This window comes from Sminthopsis crassicaudata, chromosome 1, assembly GCF_048593235.1.
Source record: "Sminthopsis crassicaudata isolate SCR6 chromosome 1, ASM4859323v1, whole genome shotgun sequence".
Taxonomy (NCBI): Eukaryota; Metazoa; Chordata; class Mammalia; order Dasyuromorphia; family Dasyuridae; genus Sminthopsis; species Sminthopsis crassicaudata.
This window is the reverse complement of record NC_133617.1, coordinates 556273510-556293255: the sequence shown is the minus strand read 5'-3', so window position 1 is coordinate 556293255 and position 19746 is coordinate 556273510. Positions and strand designations below refer to the sequence as shown.

General features: G+C 32.6%; 1 protein-coding gene across 4 annotated transcripts in view; it reads left to right on the top strand.

Moving 5' to 3' along the window:
• Window positions 1-19746, top strand: part of SLF1 (SMC5-SMC6 complex localization factor 1) — an 89738-nt gene that overhangs the window by 48829 nt on the left and 21163 nt on the right. For all 4 annotated transcript variants that reach the window (XM_074282090.1, XM_074282091.1, XM_074282087.1 and 1 more), the window contains 3 exons: window positions 194-325; window positions 1032-1197; window positions 10066-10213. In XM_074282090.1, the coding sequence (XP_074138191.1) occupies window positions 194-325; window positions 1032-1197; window positions 10066-10213 (446 nt within the window). The remainder of the gene's footprint in view (window positions 1-193; window positions 326-1031; window positions 1198-10065; window positions 10214-19746) is intronic.

The window sequence follows — 19746 nt, the reverse complement described above, 5'->3', positions numbered from 1 at the left end:
TGGAGGGTTTGACCTGTCATTACATTTATAAAGGAAGCACAAATATTAATCATGCAGCTTTGTTTAACTTGTTCCATAATTTGTTGATCAAACTGTTATTTAAACTCTGGCATTATTTTAAAGAAGCACTTGTCCATCAATTAATCAGTGAATTTGTTTGAATCTCACGGATTCTTATATTCTTGTTTTTCAGGTCCTGCCTCTTCAATGAAAGTTTTTGTCACCCAATTCCAGAAGGAGTTGTTGTGTCCAAGATGCTCAAGCTGGCATTACTAACATTCTTCTTTACACTATTGAAAAACGAAGTTCAGCATCTGAATCACAAGTGTGTTTTTATATGAAAAGACATTTCTTCTATTTGCATTGTTCTTGTGTGGTCATTTTCCACTTTATTTCTAAAGTTTTTTTCCAAAAAGTCAATAATATTTTGTGTCTGTTTTTGTAGTTTTTTAAAATTTGACTGGTTTTAGGTTTTTCTCGGGGTTTTTTAAGTTTTTGACATTTAGAGATAAAATTTGTTAGCAATAGAGTGATGGTTTATCCAGGTTTTTTTTTTCCTATTTCACAGTTCACATTTTATTTTCACCAAGTCATACATTTGGATAGGTGTTTAATTTTATATCTTAGAGGTGTGAGGCTTTTCATTTTTCAGGTTTTAATTTTTTATTCTTTAGTAATTGAATGCTTAAGTGAAAAATCCTTCTTAGGCATAACACTCATTTATTCAGTTTGTATATGTAAGTGTTGAAAAGTTTCATCTCCACTTCCTGAAATTGAACATTCAATATATGTGCATTGTTGATTGTTTTATGGCCTGATGCTGTATACTTTTTCATCTCTATTCCATTATTATTTCAGTTTGACTTGATTGCCATTGTTACTGTACATACTACTTACCAAAAATAGTGATAGTACTATATTTTTAAATTGCCAAACTTCTTTGTGTTTTGACAAGACACTTGATACTTTCTCCCAAGTAACTATCATAATCAAATTGATTTACATTTAAATTTTGTTTATTCTTTTCTTAGGTTATATGAAGGGGCAGATTCTCAAAGCCTAAAAGCCCGAGAACAGGCCTTTCTTCTTGAAATCTTCTGGTCTGGAAATGAATCCTCAGTATTTTTTACCAAGCCAACAAATATGCTCTTGGATTGGTGTATATATTCTCAAAAACAAAAATTCAGATCTAACGATGTGAGTAGAATTTGCCTTACCATGTTGACTAAAAATAATGGGTGCTTTTGATCATTCATTCTTTTCTTTTTTTCCCTTTTCTGCCTGTCTAGTTTACTCTTCTGAGATAAAAATATGTGTGTCTATCTCTTCCATACATGCATAAGCATATGTATTTGCTGCTGAGTTTCAGAATGACAAGTCTTTGGGATTAAAAGCTATAGACAAAGCCTACTATAATGTAAGATGCTAATTACAAGTTATTGCTTGCTATTTCTGATCTTTTCATTTTATGTATATTTCATTGAATAAAAAAAATAAAAAAGAAGATGAGCCAAACCATAAAAGTTTTCAGAATGTGACTTTAAGAAAATAACAAATTCATTCTAAAAAAAAAATCTTAAAGACTATCAACGAGTCATCAATCTGAATTCTTATTTTGACCAGTGTCTCTCATTCTAGTCATTCTTTCTGTCTAGACAGCAATTTTTTCCCCAGCAATTCAGAAAATTAAAGTAGCATTTCTGACTCTTAAAAGATCATAGACTTTGAGCTTTTCAGATAGTTCTAGATTTTGTCTATTGTTTTGAATTTCTCTCTGTCAATTCAAAGACTGCTATGGATTTCTTGTTCCCTAAATTAGTTAAAATAGATCCATTTTTGACCTGAGTCAGTCTTGACTTCTTGTCGTAACTTATACTTTGATAGTTGACAGACTGTCTGATTTGTGGTAAAAATAAGACATTAAAAATGTGTACTAACCTTCTTGCAACAGGGAAAAGAGAAAGGGGTTAATAAGCCTGTGGGCTTAAGTAGAGAATGGAAGAGTAATGGTTGATGTTGTCAACTGAGTTGTGACTATTTGTTCTCAATCTCATTTAAACATTAATATTATTAGTTTCCCAGTGGCCAATACCCAGTTGAACTTTACATCTGCTTTAAATTAAATAATCTATTTACTTAATGATTTGGTGTATACTAAAAATTGGAAGTATGAAGATATGACTTGATACTTAGCGCTTGAGATAAGTGATGATTACATCATCATATTCAGCAGATTAGCAGGAATGATAAAAGATAGGAATAATCAATATTGGAGAAGCTATGGAAAGTTAGAAACACTGAATTTTTTTTGATGGAGCTTTGATGAACTGGTCTAACCATTTAAGTTAACAATTTTGAATTATGCTAATTAATTGCCTAAAATATTCATACCCTTTGATCCAGAAGTTCTTCTGTCTAATAGATACTCAAAGATGATCAAAGACAGAAAACATTAAAATATTTTATAGCAGTTATTTTTGTAGAAGCAAATAACTCTAATCAAAGTAGAGGTCCACTAATTAGTGAATAGCTAATTGTGGTACTTAAATGTAATGAATTATTCTTGTATAATAAGAAATAGTGAACATGAAAATTATAAAAGAGAGAAGCATGAAAGACTTACAGGAACAAATGCACAGTTGAATAAGCAGAACCAGTAAAACAAGAAACACAACTGTAGTAATATAATTGAAAGAATTCCCCCTTACCCTCAGTCTGCCAAAAAATTCCTGAGTAGAGTATAATTATAAGAACTAAGCCTGGTCCCTAAGAAGAATTCAGAAAAATGAGTATGTAACATTTTTTCTCCCCTCATCCTTTTTTAAGAAGATGACTTTCTGGGACTAGTATCTTATCTTATATGAGTATTTCCTTTAATGATGCAGATTTTAACTCATCCATACCTTCTCATTCTGTTTTGTTCTTTTTCATGTGAAGGACCCTTCAAGGAGAAGGCTGTGTATAATCACATGTGTTTTTTACATTTCAAATATAATAACCATAAAGAATCTGGGCTATTTGTTTATACCAAGCTCTCAGCCAGTCTTCTAGAATTGGTATTGGTATTAATATGATCACATTAATTCCACAGTGAACTTAAGAAATTAAATTCAAATGGGAAAAATCAGGAAGACCTGGGTTTATATCAGGTCTCTAACTCTTATTAATTGTGTGATTCTGAGCAAGTCACTTTACCTCTGTCTTCCTCCAATTTCCTCATCTATGAAATAGGTATAATAATAATAACACCTAGCCCACTGGATTTTTGTGATGATAAAATGAAACTATTTGTTGAGGTTTTTGCAAACCTTAAAACCTTATGTAATACTGACAACTTTATCTGACTTTTTAAAAAATACAGGAAATTTTATTAACGTTTAAAGGCAAGAGATAGGAATTTGAGTCTGAACCACCATAGCACTTGTTAACACAGGAAGTCCAAGGCAGACTCTGTTATTAGATTTTTATTTACCTATGAATTGTATGAAAGAAAATATAGAAACGTATATATGTATCTTGTCAGTCCATGTCATCTGCTTCCTTAAACCAAATTATAATACACTAATACAATTTTCATGACTAATAAAGAAAACTATTACTCATTTATCTCACCAAAATACATTTTAATAGGAGTGTTTTATACTTAAATACTACTTAATTCATGATGTGTTTGATATGAGGTATCTCACTTGATCCTGAAAATTGTTACTGTAAAGGTGGTATATATTATACTAGTTTCATAGGTGAAAAAACATGTTCAGATTGTAGAAATGTCATGATAAAAGTTGTATAGTCAATAAGAGCCTAAATGGGGACTTAAACACAGGTCTTGTGATCCAAAATCCAACATTGCATTCTACTAAAAAGACTTCAGGGAAGACATTGTGTTTAGCTCAAATTGTTTTAAAAAGTTTGAGATTCTAGTTGAACATTTAAACTTTCCAATCAGAAGTAACCATTCATTCAAAGTGGAGCAAAATCTCAAGAGAGTAATAAAGTAAATGAGATATATAACATCCTAAACATCTAATGCATTTTCAATATCCTTCCTTTAATATATGGAGGTGATTGTATATTGTCAGAGATTTTTTTAACAAAGCACAATCTTGTGGCAGATTCTATAAATTCAGTAAGATATCTAATGTGATCCCTAAAACAAAAGTCTGTTGTCCAAAAAAGGGGATACATTTTAAGGATTTCATCACCAGAAGATAGATTTAAAAAAAAAAAAAAACCCAACAAATTCACTTATTAAGGTAGAGCTGCAGTTCAGGTTGCAGTGACAAATGAAATTACAAGTATTCTTGAAGGATTGAAATACATACAAAATAATTTATAACATCAGAAATATGATGGCACGATATTCCCTTAATATTTCTATTTCATATTAGTGAGATAACAAATTATGGTTATGGAAGCAGAAACATGCAATGAATATTTGTCTGGAATTTCAGGCATGTCTTAAATGAGTCTTGTTTCCTCCTGACATCATGCCTCAAGGTGAGTGATGTTGCTTGTATCAGCAGTACAAGATATGTGGTTAGGGTGCACTAGACCTCCATGCAGAAGACTCTCAGTAATAACACATCCAACCAAGCTTGTTCATAAAATAAATATGTAACAAAACTATTTTTCAACTACTGAACAGAAATTAACTAGGTATCCTATTATTTGTTTGTGCCTCAAATGGCAAGTTTTCGAATTAATAGGAAAATTTCTAAATAGTGAATGATAAAATAGAAAGCTTCTTTGGATCTCTTTATTTTCATTCTGAGGCTTAGCCCCAGCCTAATATGAGGTCTCCTTCAGTGTGATTTCAGCTCTCTCAGATCTTTGATATACATCAGAAGTCTCTTTTTAGGATATTCACGCTAATTAATCAATTACCTGTGGATATTCTTTTAGTTTTCCCTCTGTGTCCACCCACCATTCCTTTTTCCCACTCCATGTAGAAATATTCTAGGTGAGAGTACTTTAAAGGTCCAGCTGCAAATTTATTTTTTACTCATATTGTAACCAGTCAGAAGGCAATATGTTAGGTAAAAGATTACTTATTACATATATTACATATTGTTACAAGAGGACAAAATAGACCTTACAGGATGAGGAGAGACCTTCCATTTGTCAGTTTTCCAACAGCCAGTAGTAATTTAATTATAGAACATTTTTGCCATTACACCCAAGGTACTGCTGATCCTTAATGTTATACAGTTACTAAAAGCTTTATTTATGTTGCCAAGAAAATATGAAAAGGCAACAGTTACGTCAGCTAGCCTTAATTGTTACTGACCTTGTTCAACTTCAGAAACTTCTGTATTAACATTATAGACTTTCCTATTCATTAGTTTATTTGGAATTTTATGTGAGGTAAACTTGAATTTATTAGATACCTCCTTGTTACAGTCCCTGACTCCTTAGTGTCTAAAATATATATGCCTTAATTTTAATATTTTTTTTTTTTGCATCTGGATAAACGTTATCATTGCAGCCAAACTGAGAGTGAAGAGTGGGGATGAGGTGTGGAGTGTCATACAATAATAGTACTTACCTGCCAAGGTTTGTGCAAGTCAAGCGAGATAATAATTGTAATGTACTCAGCACAATGCCTGTTACATAGTAAGCGGTATATAAATGTTAGCTATTATTATTTCATAATACCAGTTAGTTGACCAGATTTAGGGGCAAGGGATAGTAGGAGGTGAGTAGAATAATGCTAGTTCGATATCTGAGCACTAGTTTGCTATTAATTTTAGGATTTCATTTAGATAGTTGTCAGAGATATGATTTAAATAGCCATGTGGTTTTTGTTTTTGATTTGTTTTTAATTGGCTCCTGGCATCTGTTCTAAGATTCAGGGACTAAAAAGGGAATTTGCTCTGCAAAAAAGTACATAGTGTATTCTCTGTACCTTGTCCCCTTGTCCTGGCCACAATCTTGTGATTCAGCTGTTCTTCTACAGAATAATTGGGGACTGTAGGCCCCTTACTATGTGACAGTTGAAACTAGTGAGTAGGCACTCTCAGTGTGTGTGTGTGTGTGTGTGTGTGTGTGTGTGTGTGTCTGGCTTAAAAAGAATCATTGGTTGCAAAGGGTACAGGAACAGAAAACATTCATTATAAATAGAACTAAATATAGTATTCTCATCTTTAAATGAGAGGAGGCTGGTAACTTCTTTATAGATTATCAGGTGCTTGCTCAGCTTAATCTGCCTTTCATTTATTTTTTTTAAATGCTAAAATCATTATAGATAAAAAGGTCTTTTCACTTTTGTGGAACATTTCTTCCTTTTTTCCATTTAATTGTATTAGATGAAACTGCTCATTATATCTGAAGACAATAATATAGACCACAGCATTTTTCACAGTTTGCTAAATCACCAAAGGACTACTACTACCAATGTGAAAATGCTTAGAAAGCAGTCTAAAGTTGTAAATAGTAACAGATTTTATGTACTTAGCTTGAAGATTTTCATTACACTTTATAAACAAGAGCAACATATTTGTTTAGCAGTTACTGCTATGTACATTGTAGCATTATTAGATATTAGAGAACTGGCCTTAAACATTTCATATAAGTATTTTATTTCTTAAGGCTTCATTAGGATTTTTTATTCATATGAACTTTTCCTATTAAGTTAATTTTCACTGCCAGAATTCATTCTTGTACTTTATTCAGTCTTTTTGGCAGTTTTCAATTTAAAGAATTCCATGCATGTTCATAGACATCACTTTCAGTAGGGTAAAGCATTTTGTTTCTTGATTTACAGCATTGAAGCATTCAATTTAAGTCATTAGCTAAACAGAAGTCCTCAGTTTATGCTAATGCTGTTTTGTCATAATGTCAATCAGCCAGTCTTGCCAAATGACATTGTGGCAAGTGAATTTCATTGTCATGAATCTGAGAGTGCTTTGGGCTTCCTTGGCAAAGGGCAGAGGTGGGGTGTGTCTCTTATTTTATAAGGAGCTGCAAATTCAATGTGGGCAACAGCTACAAAGCTTAGTAGCTTGTCTGTATCATTTCTCCTTGGGACATCCTTATACAATACATAGAGGTAACTCGAAAATTTCTGAACACAAGGAAACCAAATGAGACTATATGCCTATAAATGTCCCTTCAACTCGCCAACTATTGATTTTTTCTTTTTTCTTTTTTTAAATAATTATTGGTAAGAAAGAGGAGGTAATATGGAGCAATGGATAGAATCACCGACTCTGGAGTCAGAGAACCTGGGTTTATATCCTTTCTCTAATACTTTCTACTTTTGCATGATCTTGACCAAGTTACTTCCTTAGCCTCTTTCTTCATCTATAAATGAAGAGATTTATACTAGATGGGCTCTGAGCTCTCGTCTAGCTATAAAGTGATGATCTAATGTTGGCTGCCATCTTTTTAAAAATTCCCATAATATCTTTTCCTTCAAATTCTTATCTTGTTACAGTGAAAGGAAATAAAATTATACTTTTACAGAGCATCTTAAGTATTATCTAGTTAAACCTCTTTATTTTACAAATGGGGAACTGGGCTTCAGAAATATGGTCACTTAGCAGAATCCACATTGCTATTCTATGATAGAGTTCTAATTATGGCATAGTTATCAAGCTCCTAATTATGAATTTTTCTGCTGCAACATACGCTTTCCTACATTAAAACTCTACTGTATTCAAATCCTTTCTCAGACATTTAGAAACTGTGTAACCCATGGACAAATCCCTTAATGTAACCGGATCTTAATTTTCTCATCTGTAAAGCAGGGAATCTTTACTGCTTAATGTGAAGGTGAAATGAAATAATGTTCATTAAAATGTCTGTAAACCTTCAAGTCCGGTATAAATGTCATCTGTTATTGTTTTGAAAGGATTGACAGTACATTAACTTATTGTCTTAATCCTATTTATTGTACTAGTGAAGCTCTTATCTTTAGCAGCCTGGTGAGCTCATATATGAGGGTGGATGCAAAGAACCTAGATTAGAAGTGTAAAGACATGTTTTAGTTTTAATCACACCTCTTTTCTATCAAAAAAAGACATACCATTAAACCCCTTTTAGTCTGAGTTTCCTACTCTGTCTATAAAATAGCAATGGTAGTATATGCTCTGCCTCTCTCACAGGATTGTTCTGAAGATCAGCTGAAATCATGCTCATTGAAAGTGCTTTGAAAACAAGTTGGTATATGGCTGGTATATCGATTTGTTTTACTGCTTGTCTATACTTACATGTTATAAGGAAGGTTGCCTATATAGCTTGGGGAAATGGACTAATGGATAGTTTAGAAATGCAGCTTTTTAAAAAGAGAATCAATAAAAATTAAAAAGCAAAAGTAAAAGGATATTTGGAAGGGACACAAAAAAATCAGGGCAAGATTGTTACTGTTATATTAAATGCAATATATACTCAAAAAATAAACTACATCACAGCAATTCTTGGTTTATGTATAATCTTGTTATTTTATTTTGAAATGTGTATTTTGATGACGATTGTTGTTTGTCACAAAAGTAAATTTTAACAGAACAATTCACGTGCAAGTAAGGTTATCCTATTAACTGGTCAGATGGCAAACATCTTACTTGGTATTGCTCTGGTTTAACTATTCTAGCTATTATTATTCGGTATTCTGATTAACATACTCGATAACAAAATTTTATTGAACCACACTTTTATATTAAGAACTTTTGATTTCTTCTAGATGATAACTCCTTCCATGAGGATAACTCCTTGTCATGATGTATAGTTCACAAAATATCAGAAGCAGAATCTGAGCCCAGCATTTGCTACCTCCCAGGACTCTTCTCTCTTCACTATGCTGTTTCTTCGTGTTCACTATTCTTTTTCCTCAGTGATTCAAGACCCATGCAGAATATTGCAGAAGTTTCATGTCACAACTATGAACATCAATTTTCATTGTGTTCTCAAAGTACAGATCCAGTTAGCACTGATAGACAATAAGCAGAATAATAGAATGATGAGGATATTGGCAAATTCTCCCAGATTTAGATGTAGCATTTAGCAAATTAACTATTTTGTTTGTTGCATTGTGTTTTCTTCTGGATTTTTTATTTAGAATTGGAACATCCCAAAGGGTTATCTGGTAAAAGCCTCTTATTTCATAAGTGAGAGAACTGAAGCTCAGAGACTTTAAGTGACTTGGCCCAATGATACATACAGCAAGTAAGCAGCAGAGCTGGTATTCCAATCCAATTCCACTATTACAGTTGCCTCCCCCAAAGCAGCTTCTAGAATAAATATCAATATTTATATTTTGCTTTTCTCAACTATTAACTCTGTAGACATTCATGATGGTCGAGATGAATCTAACCATTGATTGAGAAGACTCAATATATTTTTTCAGTAACAATTCTTTTGTTTGGAGCCTTAATTTCTATTTTTCACAACTTATTTTATTTTTAGCAACCAAGTGATAGAGATATGGGTACTTTGGTATATAGCCCTCTTTATGTTTTACTTTGTGTCTAAAAATGCTGATTTTCTATGGTGTTAAATTTAGAATAAAAGCTAATTTTTTTTAAACCCTCATTTCCTAATTATATTCCTGTAAATTACAGTATTACAAAGAAATAAAGTTTGGTTCTGTTGATGGACACAATTTGAGAGAAATAGTACAAGTTACAAAGCCTATTCTTTCCTATTGATGTAAGCTGTGTGTGTTCTTAGTAACTCAAACCTAGAGTCACAAATATACTGTGAGAGCTGAAACCAAACATGTCTTTGATGTTTACCGAGATCTTATAGGATACTAACAATATTAGTTTCCTGTACTCTTTCCAAATAATCTGTAGAAGAAGACCAAGGATGTCAGTAAATCTAGGTTTCTACTGTTTTGCCAACTTAAAAAAAATGTTTCTAGGGAAGTTTATACCTATTTTTATCATGTCATGCCATGTTAGCTATTTGACTTTTGGCATGTCTAAATTTAAAATCGAGATTACTTCCCACAGAGAATTTTAAAATAGTATACACATAGAGAATTTAAAAATAGTATACACATGATTAATATATTTTTCTGAACATTTTACTGCCTTTTTAAAAGTAATTTTTCTCACTTGTTAGGCTTTCAAAAATGAAATGGCTTATCTGTTGATTGAGATACTTGGAGCTGTGGTAGAATATTGGATATTTCTTGGTCTTAAGAAGGACAGAAACGTGATGCAACATATGTCTGATAATCTAGGAAATTATGTTGCTGTTTCTTGTGATGGTGAGTATGTCTCTGGACAAGTTATATATTATTTTGAGCCTTATTCAATAAAATAGTTTTATAGTATTTGTTTAGCTTTTAGCAGATATTTGTGACATTTTTCCAATTATGTCAACTTTTTGTTTTTAATTTCTATTAAACTACTAAATACCGTGTATTTTCATTGTATAGTTTACAAAGTATTTTAATATATTCAAATAATTTATTTTAAATTACATTAGAAGATGAAACAAATGCTATTTTATAACGTATAAGTTTTGGGCAAAGTATGAAACCCTACTAAACTTCAAATAGGAAGTGCATTCAAATAAATTCAAATTGATATCTAGCTTGCAAATAAGGATCGTCTGTTAAATTTTGATTGGCGATTTCTCATTGACGTGGGAGGTTTTGTTTTTTTTTTTCCGGGGTGGGGGAGAGGGGTTCTTGTTGATTCTTTTTTCTTTTTTTTTTTTTTTTTTTATTTAATAAGTGTCTGAAGTTAGATTTCAACTCTGGCATTTTTGATTCGCCTGCCACTCTATCCACTGCATCACCTTCCCTCTCCCCTACTCATCCATTGTGAAAGCAAGAAAAATAAAATCAATTATAAATATATATAACTGTGCACAAAAAACTCCTGCACTGTGTCCAAAAAGAAGAAGAAAATATTCTTTGATTTGCACTCTAAAGCCTATCAGTTCTCTATCAGATATGAATATTCTCAGAGTTCCTAAAGGTGATCTTTATAATTGTGTAATTTCTTCTTGTGGTTCTGCTTACTTTACTTTGTATCAATTCATATAAGTCTTTCAAGGTTTTTCTGAAATCAGCCTGCTCATCATTTCTTATAACAGTAATATCCCATTGCATTCATCTTGTATAATTTGTTCAGCCCTTCCCCAATTGATAGGCTTCTCCTATAACTATTTTTATATTTATTGGTCCTTTTCGTTGTTCTTTTAATTACTTTAAGATGTAGAGCTAATAGCATTTACAAAGCATTTTCACAAGGAACAAGAATTCTTTCCAATCCTTTAGCATAAATAGTGTGAATAATCCTCATTTTACAGATAAAGAAATTGAGGCTAAGCAATATTAAACAGCCATATGGCTAAGTGACAGAGCCATCATATAATCCTTGGTCTTTTAGCTTTATTGCCCTTATATTATTCTGCTTCTTCCAAATTTAATCATTTGTCTGTGTTTTTATATCTGTAACTTTGGTATTTTTTTAGTGGGAAGGGTTGAATACAGATTGTTCCATATGAAAATGATAATTTGACAGGGGAAAAAATGCTATAATGTATAAAGTAAAGTACTCTGCAGTGTGTTAAAAAGTCTTTCCTATGTAGAACAATTTACTGCAGCATTGTCTACTTATCACCATTTACTCTAATAGCAGGATAAATCAATTTAATAAATTTTCCTTTATTTTGTGAAAGAAAATAGAATTAAATGCCCTGTTAATAGGGATATATTAACTCTTTCAGACTTGTAATCTAGAACAGGTAGTGCAGGTAAAAAGTTAAGCTAGATCAATCTAAAGTTGTTCCATCTACTCCTTTTCCTTGGAGAATTAGTCCCATCAAAAATTATCTTAATAATGCTTATTTTATTTGCCATGTGTTTTGTAGAACTTTTGCTGTTAAGAATTGTTTTCTTAGAACTTTTTTAAAGTAAAAGATAATATAAGATTTTAATCCATTTTCACTAATGTCATATCAACCTTCAAGTCTCCTAATATGCAAAATCATTGAATGACACTATATTGTTAAATTAGTTAAATCATATAACCTGTTTACATAGTACATCTCTTTTTTTTTAATATCTAGAAAATCTATAATGCTGTTGTTATATTTTCTCTTAACATTGATATTCTTTTTTCCCCATTTTAAACTTGTTTTATTTAGTATTTTATTTTCCCCTAATTACATGTAGACAATTTTTAATTTTATTCTTTATTTTAAATTTTGAATATCAGGCCATTTAGCTGACACAGTAGTTAGAATATTGGCCGTAGAGAGAAGTATTTGAGTTCAATTCTGGCCTCAGTCACTTACTAGCTGTATGAACCTAAACAAGTCACTTAACCCCATTGCCTCTTCCTCCTCCCCTACCCCCCTAAAAAAAGAAAAGAAAAAAAGTGTTACATTTTGAGTTCTAAATTGTCTCTTCCCTCACCTCACCCTTCATGGAGAAGATAAGAAATTTGATATAGATTATTATATGTGTAGTATATATGCAAATATATATTTCCATATTAGTCATGTTGTGGAGGGGGGGGGGGAACCAAAATAAGAAAAATAAAGAATATGTATTTTTATTATAGATTTTTATTTACAAGATATATGACATGGGTAATTTTTCAGCATTGACAGTTGCAAAACATTTTGTTCCAATTTTTCCTATCCTTCCCTCCACCCCTCTCCCAAATGGCAAAGTAGACCAATATATGTTAAATATGTTAAAGTATATGTTAAATACAATATATGTATACATGTCCATACAGTTATTTTTCTGCACAAGAAGAAATAGTGTAAAATTAACCTGTGAAGGAAATTAAAAATGCAGGTGGACAAAAATAGAGGAATTGGGAATTCTATGTAGTGGTTCATAGTCATCTCCCAGAGTTCTTTCGCTGCATGTAGCTGATTCAATTCATTGCTCTCAATTGGAACTGATTTGTTTCATCTCATTATTGAAGAGGGCCACATCCATCAGAATTGATCATCATATAGTATTGTTGTTGAAGTATATAATGATCTCCTGGTCTTACTCATTTCACTCAGCATCAGTTCATGTAACTCTTTCCAGGCCTAATTAAGAATATTTTTTAAAGTGCATTTTGTTCTGCATTCAAACTCAATCAATCAGTTCTTTCCCTGGAGATGGGTAGCATTTTTCAAGTCCTTATATATTATCTTCAAATCATAGTTTTGCAGCATCTAAGTCATTCATAGTTTGTCATTGCTTGGTATTGCTGTTTTGCTGCTTCAATTCATGTAAACTTTTCTAGGTTTTTCTGACTTGTCATTTCTTATAGTTTAATAGCATTCCATCAAAATCATTTACCACAACTTGTTAAGCCATCCTTTGCCACTACTAAAAGAACTGCTACAAATATTTATACACATACCTTTTTAAAAAATATATATCTTTGGGAAATGATAATGATATTACTGGATCATAGGGTTTTATATTGTTTTATGGCATTTATAATTTCATAGTTTTTATTATTTTTTGGACATAGTTCCCAATTTGGTCTTTAGAATAATTCCACGGGCAATGTATTAGTGTCTCAATTTTTCGTTGCTTTGCTTTTCTGACATATTAGCCAACAGATAGGTGGAAGTACCTTAAGAGTTCTTTTACTTTACATTTCTCTCATCACTAGTGATTTAGAGCATTTTTTCATATGACTTTTTAATTACCTTATCTTATTTCTTTATCCTTTAACCATTGACAAATGGCTCTTAGTTTTATAAATTAGACTCTTTCCTCTATAAATTTGAGAAGTGAAACTTTTATCAGAAATTTCCTATAATATTACTCTTATGAGTTGCAGTTATGATTACTGTTATTTCTCTCCATCCCATTTTTTCTTCTTTATCCTACCTTTTGCCTCCTTTTACCCTATCCATCCTCAAAAATGTTTTACTATTGACTACTGCCTCCCTCAAATTTACCTATTTTCTACCAGTATTCTTTCCCCCAAATCTTTTCCCCTTATAGGATAACATAGATTCTATATTCTATATGAATGTGTATGTGATATTCCCTTTTGAGCCAACTCTGTTGAGAGTAAAGTTTAAGCATTCCTCCCCAATTCCCTCTTTCCCATCTACTATAAAAGCTCAGTTTTGTATCTTTTGTGTGAGATAATTTATCCCATTCTACTTCTCTTTTCCCTTCTCCCAGTGCATTCCTCTTTTTCACCCCTTAATTTTATATTGTTTAGATATCATTCCATCATATTTGACTCATACTTGTATCCTCTTCCTCTGACTGCTCCTTTTAATTGCCCTAACAATGAGAAAGTTCTTAGGAAGGACAAATAATTTCTCTTTTCTTTTTTACATTTTTTTGCTTCTCTGAGTCTTATATTTGAAAGTCAGATTTTCTATTTAGCTCTGGTCATTCATCAAGAATGTTGAAATTCCTCTATTTCATTAAATATTCCTCTTTTCCCCTTGAAGGATTATACTTAGTTTTACTAGGTAGGTGATTCTTGTTATAATTCAAACTCCTCTCATTTTCTTCTAATGTTTTGATCCTCCTTTCTATCCAGTCCTTCCCTTCCCCCCCCTTTCTCTATGTTGTTCCCTCTTTGAGCAAAAACTGATGAGGTTAATCCTCAAACAATGTTCATCACTCTCCCTTTTTTCCTTGAATTGTAATAGGGTTTTTTATGCCTCTTCATATGATTTGATTTGTCCCATTTTGCCTCCCCTTTTCTCTTCTCCCAATACAATCCTTTTTCTACCTCTTAATGTCTTTTTCAATATCACATCAGAGTCCACTTATACCCACATCTTCTATATATCTGCCCCCTCTAACTGCCCTAATAAAAGATAGTTGCAAGTATTTTCTCATCTAGGGATAAAAACAATTTAACCTTTAAGTAATATGTATTGTGGTTTTTTTTTCTTTCTTGTATACTTTTCTATGGTTCTGTTGAATCCTGTGTTTGAAGATCAAATTTTCTATTTAATTTTGGACTTTTTAATAGAACTTATTAAAAATCTCTTACTTCATTGAAGATCCATCTCTTCTCCTGAAAGATGATGCTGAATCTTCCTGGGTAGTTGATTCTTGGTTGTAATCCTAGGTCCTTTGCCTTCCAGAAGATGCTACTTCAGGCCCTCTGATCCTGTATAGTAGACTTGTCAGATCCTAGGTAATTCTGAATGTTGCTCCTTAAAACTTGAATTGCTTTTGTTTGGCAGCTTGCAGTATTTTTTCCTTGAGATTATAACTCTGGAGTTTTGCAACTATGTTTCTTGGAGTTTTCCTTGCCATCTCATTCTGGGGAATGATCATTTTGATTTTCTCAATGCCTATTTTGCCCTCTTGTTGTATTATATCAGGGCAGTTTTCCTTGATTCTTGAAGAATTCTAATCAGGCTCTCTTTTTTTGGTCATGTATTTCATGTAAACCAATATATATTTTAAATTGTCACTCCTGGATCTATTTTCTAGGCCAACTGTTTTTCTAATAAGGTATTTTACATTTTCTTCTGTTTTTTTTTTTTTTTCATTCTTTTTAGTTTGTCTATGATTTCTCATAAAGTCATTAGTTTCCAATTTCCCAATTCTAGTTTTATTTTCTTCAGTTAGTTTTTGCATCTCTTTAATTCTTTTTAAGGTGTTGTTTTCATCAACGTATTTTTTTTCCCCAGTTGGTCAATTGTATTTTTTAAGGAATTGTTTTCTTTAGTCAGTTTTTGTCCTTCCTTTTCCAACCTGTTGACTCTCTCTTGCATACTTCTCATTTCTTTTCCCAGTTTTTCTTCTACCTCTCTTATTTGCCTTTTTAACATCCTTTGTCAGCACTTTAAAGAAGCCTCTTTGTGTTTGAAACCAATTCATGTCATCCTTTGAGATTTCCCATCTGGACATTTTGTCCTTTTCTGAGTTGTTTTGTATGCCTTCACCACAGTAGATTTCTGTGGTTAAGGTTCTTTTCTGTTTCTTGCTCATTTTCTTTCTTTCTTCCTATTTTGTAACTTTTAAGGTCGAGCTCTGCTCCTGAGAACAGGGGGTGCTACCCCAACCTTCTTGTGACTGAGCCTTGGCTGGCTTTGAGCAGAGGAACCCCTTGTGTTTGGGGGTCTTGCACAGGGGGTCACCCTACCTGTTCTCTCCAGACAGACTGGTTTTGTGGACTGGCAGTTTTGTTTTTTGTGCTGGGATTGGAGACTTCCCCAGTGGTCTGCTCTGCTACTCAGTTGCTGATCTGCTGTAGTTAAGACCCTCTCTTTGGCTTTCCCAAAAAGCATCTGAACTGGGTAGAACACCTGTAAGATTGATAAAATCCTTCTAATCTATCTTGAGCTGGAGAGTGGTTTCATTCTGTTAGACGCTGTTCAGGGACTTGGTTTCATGTGGTTTTCAAGGGAAATTGGGAAAGTTCAAGCAGCTTCCCAATGTCACTTGGCTAGTAATCTAAACTCTAGAACATCATATTTCAAGCCCTCTGACTCTTTAACATAGAACATCCTGGCTGTGGCTTCACAATATTTTAATTGTTTATTTCTGACAACTTGCAGCATTTTCTTCTTAACCTGGGAGCTCTGGAAGTTGGTTATAATATTTCTAGGGGTTTTAAATTTGGGGATCTCTTTCAGGAAGTGTTTAGTCTATTATTTCAATTTATATTTTACTCTGTGGTTCCAGAATATCAGGGCAGTTTTCCTTAGTAATTTAATGAAAAATAATGCTTAGGATCTCGTTTTGATCATGACTTTCAGGTTGCACAATAATTGTTAAATTATTTTTTCTGTATCTATTTCTCAATTTTTCCTGAACCTCTTATTTGCTTTTAAAAATCTTTTTGAACTGTTCAAGAATTCTTTTTGGGCCTCAGAGCAATTCACATTTTTCTTTGAGGCTTGGGATATAGCAATTTTGATTTGCTTTTTTTCTTCCAAGTTTCTTTTGATCTTCTGTTACCATAGAAACTTTCTGTGTTAAGGTTCTTTTTCTATTAATTGGCTCATTCTTCCAGTCTGTTTCTTGATTCATAATTCAGAGTTAAAGTTATTCTCTGGAGCAGATTTGAAGGGACACAGTCCCAAGTTTTAGGCCTCTCGCTGCTGTGCTCAGAATTAGTTCTGGGTGTCTATATGCTTTCAGTTCATCTTTGGTGATGTGATCTAAGGAGAGGTATGATTACTGCTCTCCTGCCCTTTCCTTTATTCTATGAACAACCACAAGTATTCTTTTCTACCTTGAAACTGTGACCAGGCTGCTTCCCTGCAGCCTCAAACTCTGGTGTGCTTGTGCTCCTCACCCTGAGACCATGACCTAGGACTGTGACATGGATTAATAAAACAGAATCCTGCACCCAGTGCCAGCAGAGGGACTCCTGTAGTTTCCTGACCAGTTGCTCACGCCATTTATTTTTGATGGCCTAAGAGTCCTAGAAGCCAATGCTGCTGCAGCTGATTCAATTGCCCCAAAGGCCTGCTTTGCTTTGCTAGGGGCAGCTGTGCTGGAGTACACTATACTCTCACCCCAGTTAAGTTTTCCTGCTGACCTCTCATGAGTTCTCATGAGTTCTAAAGTTCTTTTGAAAGTGATATTTAAAAGTATTTGGAAAGAAATTGGGAGATTTCACATGAGTTCTTGCCTTTTCCCCGCCATCTTGGCCTTCCCACTGATATTCCAAGTTTAATTGGATAATTTCAATGAACATGAGCTCATAAAAAAAAAAGAAGAAGAAGAAGTTGTTTAAGAAATAGGAAGGATTTGTATATATATGGTTTTCTCATTTGGTTCCTAATTATAATCTTAAAACATTCCCTTTTCTTTGCACCCCCCCCAAAAAAAAGAAAGAAAAAGAGAGATTGAATGAATGTATAGAAGCATACCTTGCGTTTCATTCGTACCATCACAATAAAACAAATATCACAATAAAGCAAGTCACAAATGTTTTGGTTTCCTAAAGCATATAAAAGTTATTTTTACACTATATTGTTGTTAAGGATGAAGTAATCTTATGTCTAAAAAATTTGCATATTTTAATTTAAAAAATACATCATTGTCAAAAACTGTTAACAATCATCTGAGCCTTCAGCAAGTTATAATTCTTTTGCTAGTGGAGGATCTTGCCTTGATATTGATGACTACTGACTGATCATAGTAGTGATAGTTAAAGGTTGGAGTGTCTATAGAAATTTCTTAAAACAAAAAAACTTGAAATTTCCTGCATGGATTGACCCTTGCTTTCACTTGAACACTTAGATGCCATTGTAAGATTTTTTAATTGGCCTAATATCAATATTGTTGTCTTTTAGGGAATTGGGAGGCCAGAGGAAAGGAGAGACTTATGTAGTAGCCTTTTAACTCCTCATTCTTGTGGATCTCAAATCTGAAGTATTCAATTTTATAATCTGTCACACAATTTCAAAGTTGGTTATAACTATCTCAACCCATATCTGAACAAGAATCTCCTTTACAACATTCCTGACAAGTAGTCGGTTTTTGCTTCAAGATTGCCAATGAAGCCATGATTGTTAAGAAATTTCTTCTACCATCAACACTAAATTTGCTTCTTTACAACCCCTTTTTGTTCCTTGTCCTATTTTTTAGAGCCCTGCTTCTATTTGAAATTCCTTCAAATAATTAGAGACAGCCTTTATGTCCCTCTCAGTCATCTTTTCTCTAAGTTGAACATTGGTTCCTTCTAACAATCCTCATAGGACATGATTTCATTTCAATCATCCTGATTGTCCTCTCTTAGAAGCCCTTCAGTTTATCTGTGTTCTCACAAAACTTGGTATCCACAATTAAATACATTAATTCAAATATTATCTAACTAGCTGAAAGTACGAGACTGTCATCTTCCTAGAAGCTATGCTTCTTAGTATAGCTCGACATCACATTAGCTTTTTCAGCTGTCATATAACACTGTTGGTTCATATTTAGCTTTTCATACAAATGCACACCCATATCTTTTTTTTCTGCAAAACTCTCCATCTTATGTTTGTGAACTTGACTTTTTTGAACCTATGTGTTTATAAATTTCATCTTATTAGGTTCAGCCCAATGTTTTGACCTTTGAAGTTCTTTTTTGGTTCTTAAACCTGTCACTAGTACGTGTTACTCCCTTTGCATTGTTTGCAAATTTTATAAAAGTATGTTCAAGTGGAGATCTTCCAATATCATTTCAAAGTCTATAGAAATGAAGTTATTTAAGAAACCAGTGTGGAATTCATAAAGAACTAATCAACCAACTCAAATTTTCAAAGATACATAGAAAATGTATTATTATTTAAATGATTTTTTTTTTTACCAGAAAGATCTACTATAGAGTAAGTCATGCCAGACTATTTATTGCATTGGTAAGTTTAATAATCTGGCAAGAATAATAATGACTAAGGCAAAAGAGTAATCATGAATGGTTTGTAGAATTGTAATCTTTAGAATCCTACCTATTCTTCTCTGAGTCTTTGTAAACCATAGATCAATTTTGTTTTACTATTTTTCCCCATGACTAATCAGTCATTAATTAAAAGTTTCCAAGATCATATCAAGAATGAGTTTGGCTTCAAATGGGAGATGGGAAAAGATCCTTTCCCCCATTACTTTGTAGAGATGGGGAATCCACAAATTTGGGAAATTGTACATATTGTTCAACTTTTTTTCACTATATTGATTGGTTTTGTTAGGGTTTTTTTCTCCTTTTTAAAAGAAGTCTTTGTTATATGGAATAATTCTTGTAGAGAGGGAGAGGAATAAGGAAGAAATGTAGGTTATAAAAAATAGAAGATATAAAATTTGTTTTAAAAAAATAATTCCCAGAATTAGAAACTACATGATTCTCTCTG